Source organism: Myotis brandtii, unplaced genomic scaffold, assembly GCF_000412655.1.
Source record: "Myotis brandtii unplaced genomic scaffold, ASM41265v1 scaffold469, whole genome shotgun sequence".
NCBI lineage: Eukaryota > Metazoa > Chordata > Mammalia > Chiroptera > Vespertilionidae > Myotis > Myotis brandtii.
Genome location: NW_005367911.1, coordinates 1,613,886 through 1,629,917, shown reverse-complemented (window position 1 = coordinate 1,629,917; position 16,032 = coordinate 1,613,886). Strand labels below are relative to the sequence as shown.

At 47.7% G+C, this 16,032-nt stretch overlaps 1 protein-coding gene across 1 annotated transcript in view; it reads right to left on the bottom strand.

Moving 5' to 3' along the window:
• Positions 1-16,032, bottom strand: part of WIPI1 (WD repeat domain, phosphoinositide interacting 1) — a 27,922-nt gene that overhangs the window by 9,000 nt on the left and 2,890 nt on the right. The window contains exons 2-7 of the mRNA XM_014547266.1: positions 13,845-13,927; positions 12,430-12,599; positions 7,024-7,120; positions 1,826-1,923; positions 1,089-1,181; positions 342-412 (exon numbers count right to left, since the gene is read on the bottom strand). Of these exons, the coding sequence (XP_014402752.1) occupies positions 342-412; positions 1,089-1,181; positions 1,826-1,923; positions 7,024-7,120; positions 12,430-12,516 (446 nt within the window). The 5' untranslated portion in view covers positions 12,517-12,599; positions 13,845-13,927. The remainder of the gene's footprint in view (positions 1-341; positions 413-1,088; positions 1,182-1,825; positions 1,924-7,023; positions 7,121-12,429; positions 12,600-13,844; positions 13,928-16,032) is intronic.

The following is a 16,032-nucleotide window of genomic DNA, read 5'->3' as shown; positions in this document are numbered from 1 at the left end:
ATACACGCACATATATTTTTTTTTTTAAAGAAGAAAAAGAAATTGCTTTTGGATTGTGACTCCCTTGCTCTCTCGTTTCTCCTTTGCTGGCCACCCAGCGACACCCACCAAGGACTCCTGTGGCTGAACCCCTGTGTGAAAACGGCATCTTCACTCTCAGGTGTACTAAGCAGTGATCGGGCCTCTAGGTCAGTTACCTGAGAGAGCACAGTTCTGCCCCGTCTGGGGCACAGAGAGGCGGGCACAGGTCTGCCCCTCCCCGCCTCTCCCCAGATGGTTGCCAGCCATCCACTGCAGAACTCTGTGGGCACTTTAAAGTGGGTTTCACAGTGAACACACACCTTTTCATTCCTCTCCGAAACTCGTAGAGCTTTTGCCCTTCAGGTACGGAGAACACCCGGATGACCGTGCCCTGGAAAAGAAAGCGGGTGGACGTTTCATACCGTTCATGGCTTCGCACAGACACGTCTCTTTAGAAGACGTGTTTTTATTGGCGCTGAACATCTGTCCCGGAGAGGAAGCACAGAGTGCTGGGCGGGGAGGCCTGTCTGTTTGCATATGTGCCACAGAAGCAATTCTCAGGGCGTCTGTCTCCCTTTTCCCTCCCACCCCAGCCCAGGGCTCGGCGTGTGTTCACTCAAAGGGCTCTGGCTTCCTGGAATGGTCAGTCTCTGCCGGTCACAACAGACCTATTCTTCGTGGCATTTGAAAATTCAACTTGCTCACACTCCCTGATTATTCCCGTCAGAAGAGCTCCATCTGCTAACTAGCAAAGCATTTCGTTTATACCACACTAATAAGAGGCAGCCTCTGTCTGTATCTGTGATGGGCACACCCGCTTCTCAGTAAGACAGCAAGTCCTGGTGCAAAGTATCTTGCATCTTGCATAGCGCAGGCCTCTGCACTAGTGAGTTAACAGAGGCATCAGTATGCCACACCATGCCTGATAGGCTGCTTCTGAAGTGAATTCTGGGCGGGCCCAGAGGCCCGTCAGTCCTGGTGTCACCAGACTCGTGTCATCAATCACCACCCAGCGAGCCCCCGCAGGAGGAGAGCCGGTAAAGACGCTGAGCGCTGAGCGCACTCACTTTCTCAGAAGCGCTCGCCAGCTTGGAGCCCGAGGCGTTGAAGGTGATGGCGGCCAGCGTCCCCTCGTGGGCCGCAATCGTGCAGACTGTTTTCTGTTGGTGAAAAGGAACAACCGGTATCGATGCCGGGAAAGAGGGACGATGGATCGCCCCTCCCTCTGCTTCCTCTTTCCCTCTGAGACACCCTCCCTCACTTGCCAGTTGCCCGTCTCTCTTTCCAGCAGACCTTTCACATGGCAGCTGTCCATGCGCTCTAGTGTATCCAGACTCTGCCTCAAGGGCCACTCGTTTCTGTCCCTTGTCCTGCCCTCGGGAAGATGGACAACCAACGGTGCCCGGTGTGGGGTGATGGCGCAGTCGCGGCCCTCCCCAGGGCATCTTTAGGGGGCTTCCCCCTGCAACGCTGCCCTGCTCTGTGAAGCGCGGCAAGTAGAGGACAGGAAGTGTGCAGCATGGCACCGCCAAGCCCACAGCGGGCCCCCAGCTGGCAGGTGGATTCCCTGGCGCTGCAGCTGTCTGCCTGGGCCTGGCACGCTGCCTCCTGGCTATGCTGACTGATGGCTCAAGGGCAAATATCACTGCTTTCTCCACACCCAAGTGCTGTGGCCAGAACAAACTCCCCCACTGTTGCTTCAGCCTCTGCACCTCACCCCACTGCGACAGAGCCCGCTCATCACCTGCCACTGACCGCAGGGCCACACAGGTGGGCGGGGTCAGCCCGGTCCCTGCCAACTTACCAGGGAGTGTCCGTCATAAAGCACAATCTCGCCTGTGGTCAGGCTTCCAGGATAAGCCACGTAAGAATTGGAATGGTTGATCGAGAGGGCACACAGACCTGGCAGAGAACAAACAGATGAAACAGCCAGTGTCCAGAGAGAACTTACCTGCAAAGGGCCCCTGAAAACAGCGCGCTCAACAGCCAGTGTCCAGAGAGAACTTACCTGCAAAGGGCTCTGAAAACAGCGCATACACCGCCACCTCCTGGTGAGGGGAGGAACGGCGTGGCAGACATGACCTGCCTGCTCTGGCTCCCTGCAGCCCCCTGGCGGGTACAAGGTCACTCTTGGCCCAGGCCTGACAAGGGTCCACTCGGACCTTGCCAGTTTTGCTCTGGGAACCCAATTCCCCATCTCATCTGGGTTCTTTGCAATCCAAAATGCAATTTCAACATCAGCCTGCCCAGCAGAAGGAACTCTGGTCTTGTGAAACAGGGGAGGGAAGACCAGGACACCAGGTTGGTTTGCATGTGGGTTCCCAAAGGGGTGGTGAGCGGAAAGGAGGTGAAGATCGGACAGTGCAACCCTAGAGGGACTTGAGTACCACTGCAGAGTTCAGATCGTATAAATGTGTCCAGTACGTTCTGAAGGTTTCTGAGTACATGTGTTTAAAAAAAGCAGAGTTAATCAGAACCAGAACGAGACACCACTTCACACCCACCAGGACGGCTATTATAAAAAAGACAGATAATTGGAACCCTCACACTGCCGCTGGGAAGGTCACGCGGGCCAGTGCTGGGGAGACAGCCTGGCTGTTCCTCAAAAGACTAAACACTGAGTTACCATCTAACCAAAAACCCCACTCCTGGACATGTCCCCAGGAGAAATGAAAACACAGAGCCACAGAGAATCTTGTATATAAATGTTCACGGCAACATTCTTCATAACAGTCAAAAAGTAGAAACAGCCCAAATGTCTTATCAACTGATGAGTGGATGAAATGTGGTATATTTTTACAATGGAGTATTATCTATATATGTAAAAGCCTAAGCGACCAGTCGACCAAACAACCGAATGACCGGTCGACCAGTCGAAGCCTAAGCGACCAGTCGACCAAACAACCGAATGACCCGTCGGCCAGTCGCTATCATGCACACTGACCACCAGGGGACAGACGCTCAACACAGAGGATCAAGCTCCCTCCTGTCTGGATCGGGCCTGCAGGGATCAGGCCGAAACTGGCTATCCAACATCTCCCAAGGGGTCCCGGATTGCGAGAGGGCGCAGGCCAGGCCGAGGGACCCCACGGATGCATGAATCCGTGCACTGGGCCTCTAGTTAATTAATAAAGAGAAATTAAATGAATATATATATATATATTCTCCAATATGGATGAACATTGAAAATATTATGCTAAGTGAAAGAAGCCTGTCACAAAAGACCACATATTGTATCATTCCACTACTATGAAATGTCCAGAAGAGATAAATCTAGAGACAGAAAGTACATTAGGGTTGCCTAGGCCTAGAGGTATGGGGGCTGATGGCTAAGAGGTATGTTTTGTTTTTTTTCGGGGAGGGGATAAAATGCTCTAAAATCGATTGCCCTGGTGGTCATACAGCTCTTTGAATATACTGAAAGCTATTGAATTGTGTACTGTAAATGGGTGAATCATATGGCATGCCAATTATATCGCAATAAGTTGTTAGGGAAAAAAACAGGCAGTGTTTTAAGAATATCTATCTGGCAGAGACAGATGGAGGACGTGAGTTCAAGATCCAGGTCTGCCAAAATAATGATTCAGTATTTGTATATATTGCAAAATAATCACAAATCTAGTTAATATCTGTCAACATACAGTTACAATTTTTTTCTTGCTAGCAGAACTTTTAAGATCTAATCTCTTAGCAACTTTCAAATATGCAACACGGTATTATTCACTGTGGTCACCATGCGGCATATTCCCAGGACGTATTTATAACTGGAAGTTTGTACCTGTTGACCCCCTTCACCCATTTTCGTCCCCACCCCTCACTTCCCTCCTCCGGCAACCACTAATCTGTTCTTTGTATCTATGAAGCCATTTTTTAAATTCCACATATAAGAGATCATACGGTTTTTGCGATATTTGTCCTTGTCCGTCTGACATCTTTCACTTGGCCCATCCGTGTTGTTACAATGGTAAGATTTCATCCTTTTTATGGCTGAATAGATTCCGTTGTACATCCACACCGCATTTTCTTTATCAGTTCATCCGTCATTGGACACTTAGGTTGTTTCCAGATCTTGACTATTGGGAACAATGCTGCGATGAACATGGCGGGTGCAGCTGTCTCTGTGGGAGGCGATTCATTTGCTCAGGCTGTATTCCCAGCAGTGGGACAGCTGGATCGCATGGTAGTTCTACCTACTTTCAGCTGTTTGAGGAAGCTCCCTACTCCTTTTCAAAGCGACTGTACCACTGACATTCTCAACAACAGGGCACAGGGCTCCCTTTTCTCCGCGTCCTCAGCACACTTGTTACTTCTTGCCTTTTTGAATAAGCCATTCTTACAGGTGCCCTTCAGAGTTCTATGTTCAAATGTGAGTATCTCAGAAAGGAAGAAAGGCTTCAACGTCTTCAGCTAACATGGCACTTCCTGTGTTGCCTGGAGGAGAATGAGATGACCCTAGATTCTAACAAGAAAGGGGCGGAGGGGAACGGCTAGGGCAGGTGCACGCTGGCACACGCCCATGTATTTGACAGCTGCGCTCTGGGCTTGCACCTCTGCCGACCCATCTGCCTGTAGCCAAGGGGTCCTGCACGCCGACCCTCGCACACGAAACCAAGGCCCCCACAAATGCTTTGCATGAGTTCCTTCGATGGCCTGGGGTCCAATTCTCGGACAAATCCAACCAGCTGGTTCCAATTTGTGGTTCACGTGTGAGAATGTATCTTTATTTCCTGCGAAGCCCCCAAGGAAAGCACGAAGTCTTCTGCTTCTGTCACAGGTGCCGCACAAAGCCTTTTAAGAAAGGAAACAAGCCTTTCCTTTGATATTATTTTATAACAGAAAAGTGATCAACAATTTGCAGAGCTGAGAAAATATGAAGAAAGGGGAATCAGCCACCATTCTAAAACCCAGAGGTTTTTCACTGTTCTCAATATTTGAGCACATTTCCTTCCAGAGGGGCGAGGTTTGGATGTTTGACACTTGACACACATTTTCACAAGTCACTGTCAGCTATGATTTCACGGCAGCGGTGTGGCTGTCATCCCTCCACAGCTGGAAGAGAAGGGCCTGCTAACAATTGAAGAGCCGATGGCATCATCCGCTGGATGACAGGGAAGTCCTGTGATTCTAAGCCATCGGCGTCCCGGGATTTATAGTATGACATGTCAAACTTCAAGCAAGTTGACGGTGATTTATGACATGCAGTTCCCTCTGGGCTGACTTGTGGCCCAGAACATGCCTTCCTGTTTTCAGACTCGGAAAGGAATCTGTGCTTGCAAATGAGAGCCAGCTCCCCGCCGGCAGCACCACTTCCAGAGAGAGGGCTCACTGGACAATATGCACAGCTTCGTTCTATTAGACACACTGTGGGGCGAGTAGACTGCCCCCTCGGTACCCCGTACACGGTTGTGAGGTCCTCGGCACAGCCGAGTCCGTGGCTCGCAGACCTGTCCAGAGATTTCTACCCTCCACAGCTCGGCACACAGACTGCTGTGCTCGCAGGAAATTAGCTTCGAGCCCCATCTGGCCTAACTCTTCAGAGGAAGCAGCCTGCAATCTCTGACACAACAGGAGCGGGCATGACACAAACACAGACGAAGAGGGAGGAAATTTACAGCCACACAGATGCTGAGCGCAGAGCAGTGGGGGGACTCGGTGTGTGCCACTGATTCGTGGTTCACGTGGGCAGCATGCATGTAGAATGTGTGCTGGAGCCACGGGCAGCATGCGTGCAGAATGTGTGCTCGAGCCATGAGGCACAGTTCTGTCTGCCTTGTGGACTCACGAAGGGTTTATAACGATCAGAGCCAGCGTCTCCATCTTTAGTGTTGTTCAGAAAACCTATTAGAGAATGAGCAAATGGAGGAGGCCGCTGGCCTCAGGATTTTACGGTCGTGGTTCTGAAGGTTCAGAGGCAGCCGATGGTTCTGGATTGGGGAGCAGTCATGTCATGCGATGCCGGGGTGCCCCCCAGGCTGGCGCTCAACGAGTGAGTGAGCCTAGTGGGCCGCATGTGATGCGGGGCAGACGTGCCGTGGCTTTCACTCCCTGCCCCCAGTTAATCCTCCGAGTAATTCGGGGTGGGGGGGGCGATCATTATCATCTCCATTTTATTAAAGTGGTTGTTGAGAGGATAAGTATAAATTTCAGGATTTGAAAAACTCCTGGACATTCTCTCCAAAAGATGGCAAAGGTGTAATAAGACATACTGTGGCCTGGCCAGCGTGGCTCAGTGGTTGAGCGTCAACCTGTGAACCAAAAGGGTTTGATTCCCACTCAGGGCACATGCCCGGGTTGCGGGCTCAATTCCCAGTGTGGGGCGTGCAGGAGGCAGAACAACAATGATTCTCCCTCATCATTGATGTTTCTATCTCTTGCTCCCTCTTTCTTCCTCTCTGAAATCAATAAAAATATATTAAAAAAAAAAAAAAGACACACTGTGGTTGTTCAACCTGACCCTGGCCTTTCAGAAGGAAATGCTAGAACATTGCACTTCACAAACTTAAACTGCGAAACTTACTCAACAGCGTCCCATCCTGAGAAGTTTGGGAAGTGCAATGTGGAGATTTCTCTGTAACATAACAGAACATATTCTTTGCGGTTCGGCTTGTCTCTCTCCTAGTCACGTAGACACACCAAGTCAAAACCTGCTCTTAATTATTACGCCTACTCTGTGCTGAGCAGCCACAGCAAATAATTAGGGGTAAACACCTCTCGGTACCAGATGCATGGAATCTCCCACGCGTCTACCTCAAACGCCCTGACACATTTGCTGAGAACGGGCCCAGATGAAAGGAGTTTCGGGGGGTGGGCGGCCGTGAGGGCCACACAGCCTCTTGCAGGGCGCACAGCCTGATGTACTTGAACCTGCCCCCATTAAAACACAGCCTCGGGGTAAACACCATGAAGACTTATAAAGCAAAACAACTGCTTCAGGTTCTCAAGATAGAGAAAGGGGTACCTGGACACGAGAGGAGGGGGCACCTGTCTCGTTCGGGAGCTCACCTGTTGGGTTTGCAGGAACATCCAGGATGGTCTTCAGCAGCTTCATGTCTTTGATGTTGTGGATGTAAATGGATTCCTCCAGGCACACCAGCAGCCTCTGTAACCACACAGACGCATCACTGCATCGAAAGGGGACCGAGCCAATCGAAACCACTCACCTTTCCTTAAGTCCTAACTTGATCCCAAGTCTAACGGAGGAAAACTCTGGATGATGGATTTGAAGATAATGTTTATGTATGCACACATGCACATGCACACACATGTATACACCAAACTTTTTAGTCTGGTGCAGTCCCATTTGTTTATTTTTTCTTTTGTTTCCTTTGTCCAAGGCAATATATCAGAAAAAATATTGCTACGACAAATGTCTGAGATTTCACTGCCTATGTTTTCTCCTAGGAGTTTTAGGGTTTCGAGTCTAACACTTGAGTCTTTAATCTATTTTGAGTTTATTCTTGTGTATGGTGTAAGAAGGTCATGCACTTAACTGTCCAATTTTCCCAGCACCATTTATTGAATAGACTATCTTTACCCCACTGTATGTTTTTGTCTCCTTTGTCAAACGTTAATTGTCCTTAAAGGCATGGATTTATTTCTGGGCTCTCTACTCTCTTCCATTGATCTATATATCTGTTTTTGTGCCAGTACCATGATGTTTTGACTACCATGGCCTTGACCTATATAGTTTGATATCAGGTAGAGTGATTCCTCAAACTTTGTTCTTCATTATCAAGATTGCTGTGGCTGTTTGGGATCTTTTGTGGTTCTATATAAATTTTTGGGATATTTGTCTAGTTCTGTGAAATATGCCATTGGTATCTTGAAAGGAATGACACTGAATCTATAGATTGCTTTGGGTGGTATTGACATTTTAACGATATTAATTCTTTCTACCTATGAACACGGTATATGCTTTCACTTATTTATATCTTCAACTTTTTTTCTCCAGTGTCTTATTTTTTAAATTAAATCTTTACTGTTGAAAGTATTACATATGTCTTCTCTGCCCTCCCCCCCCATTGACCCCTTAGAGCTCGCCCCTATCCTCTGCCCTAGGCCTTCCCCAATCTATTGTCTGTGACCAAGGGTTATGCATATATGCATACAAGTTCTTTGGTTGATATGTCTCTGGATCTATTTTGTTCATCAGTTTATTTTGTTCATTAGATTCTACATATGAGTGAGATCATGTGATACTTGTGTTTTCCCTGACTGGCTTATTTCACTTGACATAATACTCTCCAGGTCCCTCCATGCTGTCTCAAAGGATAAGAGATTCTTCTTTTTTACTGCTGCAGAGTATTCCATGGTGTAAATGTACCACAGCTTTTTTATCCACTCATCTACTGATGGGCACTTGGGCTATTTCCCGATCTTAGCTATTGTACTGCTATAAACATAGGAGTACATACATTCTTTCTGATTGGTGTTTTGAGTCTCTTAGGGTATATTCCTAGAAGTGGGATCACTGGGTCAAACAACAGTTCCATATTTAATTTTTGAGGAAACTCCATACTGTTTTTCTTCAGTGTCTTATACTTTCCCAAGTACAGGTCTTTTATATCCTTGGCTAAATTTATTCCTAAGTGTTTTATTTTTTGATGTAATTATAAATGGGATTGTTTTCTTAGTTCCCCTTTCTGATAGTTCATTATTGGTATATAAAAATGCAACTGATTTCTGAATACTTATTTTGTATCCTGCAACTTTACTGAAGTCATTTATCCGTTCCACTAGCTTTTGGTAGGATCTAAATTTAGGGTTCTCTATATACAGTATCACTCCATCTGCAAATAATGATAGTTTTACTTCTTCCTTTCCAATTTGGATGCCTTTTATTTCTTTTTCTTATCTGGTTGCTGTGCCTAGGACTTCCAGTACTATGTGAAATAAGAGTGGTGAAAGCAGACATCCCTGTCTTGTTCCCGGTCTTAAGGGGGACGCTTGTAGTTTTTGCCCACTGAGTATAATGTTGGCTGTGGGTTTGTCATATATGGAGACAGGCTCTCTTCCCTCTTGTACAGACGTAGGTTTCTTTGCTCCCCAATCTTCTGGTTTATCCCTCTCCAATGAATGGCCAGATTTTAACTTCTTTAAACTCTCCCGCAGACCTACCTTTGTGCACGCCCTCCAGCCTCGGCATGGGAACACCCCGTCCCCCTCCCATGTTCAGCTCAACTCCTTAGGGGCCCCCCTCCCCAGAGCCGTGAGATCCTTCTCTTCCTCTTCCAACGAGACCTGTCAGGTTTGGAGCCTCTTCCCCACAGCCGTGCTCTCTCCCCAGCGGAAACAGGCCACAGGGTTAACGTGCTGGTGTGTAAGGAACTGGAGGCATAGCTCAGCACAGGTGAGCAGATGCAGGTGATGGTGAGGAGCTGCTGGGAAGAATTCCGCATCTGGTGGCTCTGGCCTCACCCTGAGCCACCTCCTACCTCTGCACACTCCTGACTTGTGGCCCTCTGGGCCAGTGGTTCTCGGACTTGGATGAGGATCTGAGCACCCAAGGCTCAAGGCCTGGGTTCTCCCGGGAGATTCTGGTTCGGGAGTTGGTTCAGCCAGTGCCCCAGGGGATTCTGACGTACACCTGTGTTTGAGAGCCACTGTTTACGGAGCAGACCCTTTATCCCAAGGAACAAAACGTGGAAAGGAAGGTACCTAACACACTACAAAAAAGCAGGAGGCTCTCCTCCTGGGAAAAGCCTGCCTTACTGTTTGCCCAGTAAGACTCCTCAAAGCTCAGAAAAGTGGAGACTAACACTTGAACCAAGCAGAAAAATAAAATGTCAACATCTTCATCTTAACTCGGGCTCTGTGGTCACGTGTCTGAGGCTGGGTCTCCAAACTGAGGACAAAGTAGTGTTTCTCCGTGGAGCACGTGTTCTCCGATTGCCCTGGTCCCTGTGCCTTTGCCAGCACTCACCAGGGTGGGGACTATCTTCCTCTATGCGTGCTGATGTTCTTAGGTTTCTGATATCCTGTTGTATTCCCCTCCAGCCCCACACCCAATCCCCAGCACACTGGGTCCTCAGCACAGGCCTCCTGCAGAAACGGCCCCTACTGCTAGTCTGTCCCGTCTGCGTCCCTTCCCACCGGCGCTCACAGCACCATCTGCTCTGTGCCCCACTTGGCCCACGTTCAGGTCGCCCCCGTGTTGGCTGCAGACAGGAATGAAGCAGGAGGGGAACAGACCGAGAACACGCAGAGGCCAAGAGGAGGCGCTTTGCCCTCAGTTCAAGTGACAGCACGCTTCCGGGACGGGCAGAGCCTGGAACCGGCTTCCTTTAACAGCCAGTTTTCAGCTCATTGCCTGTCACTCCAACTCTCGTCGACTTCTCTAGGCTTTATAATTTAATAACCCCTTTTAGCAATTAAAAATATTTATAGCGTCTGCTCTCGAGCACCACGGACTTAGACTCAGCGTCCGAGCCTGGATGCAGATGCTGCATCTGTTCTAGGGCCCTTGGCATCCAGACGGAGGTGGAGAACAGGTGGCAAAGAACCGTAAACACTCGCGTATTGAAATGCATCTGGGTAACCGCCTTTATTCCGTTGAACGCATCTCCTCAATTCAGTGCCGGGGAATCACATCTACTCAATGTGAAAAATATCACAATTACTAGACATTCTTCCTTTCTATCTGAGGGAGCTGCCACCGCCACCTGGCAGGGAGGGGCTGCAGGAGTTGCCTAAACCAGAAGTTGTTAAGGCCCAAACCTGAACGTTTTAAGAAAAGCAAACCCCAAACGCTTCCCAGACCTGTTCCAAAGCACCTTCTTAGGAGCAGAGATGTTGGACCTGGGTTCACATTAGCTTGGCCATGATAAGCCAGGGAGGTCCAGGTGCATTAATGTCCTTTGGAAGGTGGGGGCGGAGAGCCTTAGAGTTCATGAGTGTTACGCTGAGTGGGGTGACATCTAAAGGTCAACAGACCGGGTCGGACACTTGAATAATCCTCCTTTGTCTCATTCGCTAATGAAAATGTCAGAGAGCAAGTAAGAGAGAAGTTATACAAAGACATGCCATAGATACTATTCGAGAATTCTGATCCTAACAGGACATTTGCCTAAACAACCTTACGGAGACAGTTACCGAAAAAGGATCGTTAATGCTCCCACACTGGCTACTCCTACGTGCAAAGGAAAAAACAAGACAGTTCGACAACAACATTGAACGTGCTCCCAACAGACTTCAGAACGAGCACTGGAGCCAAGCATTATGCTGAAAACTAAAAGCCTTCAAGCTGAAAACTCTCAATCTGCCTTTTTCTCTCTTGCTAAGAACCCGGGTTTGTTTTCTTCTTTACTCTGACTCCTCTTTGCGTAAAAAAAAATTTTTTAAAAATCCCCGTATCCTATTTCTCAGGCTGTTCTCTGCTTTTATGCAGGCTTAAGTGGCGAGTCAGTGAAAATATTTGATCAACTCAAAGAAATAATCTCCTCCTTACCATAAACTTCAGAAAGCACTTTGTCTCATTTGTTTAAAAAAGTTAATCAGCACTTCGTGGTTTAGGTGCAAAGACAGGAGAGAACATTGTCCCCTGCGAATGCCACGACCTCCACCCTCCTGGGGCTGTTTGCCTGAATGGACAGAGCTGCGCGCTCATGCAGAGAATGTCTCTGTTTGCTTATGGACACGGCGGTCAGGAAACAGACATTTGTGGGAGATTTTCCTACCGGGCATTCACTATCTTTTCTACCAGGTCTCACAGCAGTGAACAAAAACAGATACAGCCCCTGCCTTGCTCCTAGGACTTAGAATGTAATAATTCAACGGAAACTCTGCTAATACCTCAGCCACTTATTTAACAAGAACGGATATTTTTCAAGAGAAGGTGCTGCATAGTTGAGATAAAAATAATCCTTCCTTCAACAAAGAAAACACTACAAGAAAAATCTTCAAGGGTTAGCTGGGAGGAAGAGACGTGGAAGCCCGAGGACCTGGCCCACTGGGCAGTTTTACTGACTGGCTTCAGAACCACCCCAGGAGGACCACACGCTATTCTCAGGAGCTTCCTTCCGAGAGGCGTGACCGCCAGTCTGCAGCGAATGCCACCATCAGGGACCCAAACCAGAGAGGTGTCCCTCTGTGTTGAAGGTGTCCTTGCAACAGCTCAGGGTTCCAGAGCCAGGGGGTCCGGCCAGCCTGCACCCTGGGGAGGGCTCACCTCGCCGGTGGCCACGTCGGAAAAAGAACAAGAGGCAGGAGGACCAGAGAGGACCCGCCACTGAGACAAGCGCATGGAGTAGACTCTCTACAGGAGACCCATAAATCGAGGCCTGAGGATGAAAATGACCTGTAGAATCTGATGCTTGTTCTAGAGGCATTCCTCTTGAACGATAGCCATCTTTCTCCTCCGTCCCAACGAGCAGAAGCCTTGCAATCCGGAGGGATCTTCCCCCCACTTACCTGTCGGTTCAGCCTTATGGACAAGATGTTGCTGGAGTAGCTGTAGTTGCAGATCTCCGTGCCTTTCTTAAAGTGGTAGACGTTCATTTGCCGCGGCTTTGTGTGACTGACCACCACCACCAGGCTGCTGGAGAAGAGGCGCTCCACGATGTAGACATCCGGGATTTCATCTGGGAGGGAAAGCAGCCGAGGTTACCGGGGTTTTGGCCTAGGCCAGTCAGCCAGCGTCCTTTAGATACTGCTGACTGGGCACCCTCCATTAGAATGCATTTGCAATGATCCACCCCCCCCGCCCCCCCAGGAAGCTTTAGCCACTTCCAAATGGAACAGTTCCAAAGCCCTTTCACATATCTAAAGAAGATGCTAGTGACCAGACACAGTCAGAATTTCCAGAGCTCCCCCAGGGCCCTGGGGTGCCACTGTTTGCTCTGTGAAACCTAATGAGGGGTCTGGGCCATCTCAGCTACCCTTTCCTCATTCAGAGGTTTCAAAGAAGTGACTGCTTTGTCAGGAGCCTCTGCCTTCAGAGTTCCTGTCCCTGTTGCTACGAGGGGGACCACCATGGGGGGCAGTGACATAGAAAAACCTGTACTCCCTCCCCGTCCTGCTATGCTCCCTGACCATTTCTGGAATCCCTTTCCTGTTGAAAACCATCTGGACGTCAGTGTTATGACCAGGGAAGTACCTCTGTACTCGGGAAGAAGGTACGTTAGTGAGCCCCCCAAAAATACTCTTTTCCTATGCATGCCTTTCCTGATCTTGGGCAAGTCCCGTAGGGAGCAACCCAGGACAGGTACAGAGCAAGTTATCCATGAAAATGGCATAATAAAAATAACATCTCACAAATAAATTAGGAGCCCAATATATTAGCTACCAAATCACTTTCTTTCCAGGAAATCCAAAGATTATATTCTTCACTATATAAGAGAGTCACATTTCTAAGCTGAATTTTTTTTTTTAATATTTACTAGAAGTACGCCAACATCTTCAATATGGATTATGTACATGGGGTTGTATTGCTTTATCTGCAAAGGACATACTGCCATGGCTGAAAACATTACCAATATTCTACAGTGCCAACAGAATGGGGGGAAATCCCAACTCATCTTTTGCTATGACAACTGTAAGAACTGATGACGGTGCATATATGTATATGAAAAATTGTCAACAGTATGGTTCCAAACAAGGGATTTCTTAATATAAAATGTTACCTGACCTACTGCTACATCTCACTAAGTGCTCCGCTATGGTTTTGGTTTTAAAGCACGCGAAGACATTGATTTATATTTAATCTGAAAAATACTGCCTCAAGTTTGATGGGTAAGGGGGAGAAAGGCAGACCGCTCAGGAGTAGCACGGATTAAAGTCCAGAGGGAGGATTTGGCGTCCCTGAGACCTCACACGCACACACTTACTGCTGCCATGGACTTGGTCCAGTTGCTCCACAGAACTCAACGAAAACAGCTTATAACCGGCTTTGGTTCCAATTGCTAGGGATCTGTGGGAGACAAGGAGAGCCTGGGAATGAGAACAGGTACTGAATCCCAACCACAGACTTGAAGACAGATACCCCTTTTCCCTCTCACTCATGGAGACAGATAGACAAACATCTTCAGGTGCTTCTATATTGGGGGTTTTTTAATGCTTTAACGACATTTTCCTCTCTTTTTCAAAAAACCATGTTTTTATTGATTTCAGAGAGAGGAAGGAAGAGGGAGAGAGAGAGAGAAACATCAATGACAAGAGAGAATCATTGATCGGCTGCCTCCTGCATGCCCCACACTGGGGATCGAATCCAAAATCCAAGCATGTGCCCTGACTGGGAATTGAACTGTAATCTTCTGATTCATAGGCCAATGCTCAACCACTGAGCCACACTGGCCAGGTGCTATGTAGTAACTTTCTAACTGGTGAGGCACACCTTGTCAGATGGAGAGGCATGGTAGAGGGATGAGGTTAAAGACAACTACTCTCATGGCTAAGAGACATGAAACTTCATGGGCTCAACCATCAAATGAAATGTCGAACTACCCAGAGACCATGCTTTCCCAGCTGAGCAGAAATAGGGGCAATGGGCTGTTCAGGACTATTCACCATGGTACTACCCCCAACGCAATTAGGGGTCATCTGGTTGTTGGAGAGGTACTTTAACAAGAGGTGTGTCGTTTTTTATTCCCTTGATGACTTTTTTTTTTTTTTTTTGCTTAAAAAGGAAATACATGTTTCTAGTAGGCATAGTAGGTCATTAGTAGGCAAAATTTAATAGATGCTTCCTTGAAACATTCCCACTTTATACCAGTGGCTCTTATCCCTGGATGGACATTAAACTCACTTGGGAAATTAAAAAAAAATACTGTCCACCTCTGCTCCCCCAATATGCTCTACAAACTAACAAAACAAAAACTAAACACTTATCTGGGACAAGGTCGGCTAAAAGAAAAAATCTTGTTTTTAAATTTTTCACTTCTCAACCCATAGATAGAGAGAGAATGTGAAGCCAGGTTGCCTTGGCCTCAGGATGAAGGCAAATGAGCCTGTTTTGTTCAGCAGCTGGGAATCCCCATTCAGCTCTCGCCTGCTTTGCCCTTAAGACTTGAGTGATGAACGGAATCTGACACACAGGATGCACAGAATAAGCACTTCCCTGAGCACTTCCATCCCGGGAAAATGGGGTCTGAGTTGAAAGGGACCTTAACATGGACCTCAAACTTAGTCCAAATTCCTCATTTAAAACAAACAGATGAGCCTGGCTGGTGTGGCTCAGCCGTTGAGCATCAACCAGGGAACCAAAAGGTCACCGGTTGGATTCCTGGTCAGGGCACATGCCCAGGGTTGTGGGCTCGATCCCCAGTGGGGGGCATGCAGGAGGCAGCTGATCAATGATTCTCTCTCATCCTTGATGTTTCTATCTCTCTACCTCTCCCTTCCTCTTTCTCTAAAAATCAATAAAAATACATTATTAAGAAAACAAGAAACAAATGAAAAGGTGAGATTCGCTCTTCACAGAGCAGCCTATACTAAAATAAGCAGCTTACTGCTACAAGCCAGGTGGCCACGGCTCTTGTTTCACTCGCCTAAAAAAGAGAAGGTCACATGATTTTCTCTGGAATACTTTTTTTTCCTACCCAAACATTTGTTCTTCCTTGGGACACATGGATATGTGACTGGAGTCAACTTGCAATCAGCGAGGTCAGGGCTTCTGTTCCTTAGCCCTCCAACCTGCCCTGTGGCTAAAATGGTGTGTTGGCCCTTTGCTTCGGAGTATGAGTAGGTCTGGCATCTGTAACCACAGCCTCAGTGATGACAGACAGCTACTGGGAAGGCAAGCCAGCCGCATCTTAAACCTTCAAAATATACTCTGTAGTGTTTAGTGTTTTAAATTTTTTCACATAAACTTTTTCACATACAGATACACATTTAGCTGTAAACAGAGGTTTCTAAAGTTTTCAAATAACAAAAAAAAATGTAACTAGAGTCTTATAATATTAACCAAAAGATCTGGCGAATTAACATAATTTTTAAACATACGCCCTGCTCCTGGAACAGAAGAATCCTGTATAATAAAAGGCTAATATGCAAATCGACCAAAAGGCAGAACGACCG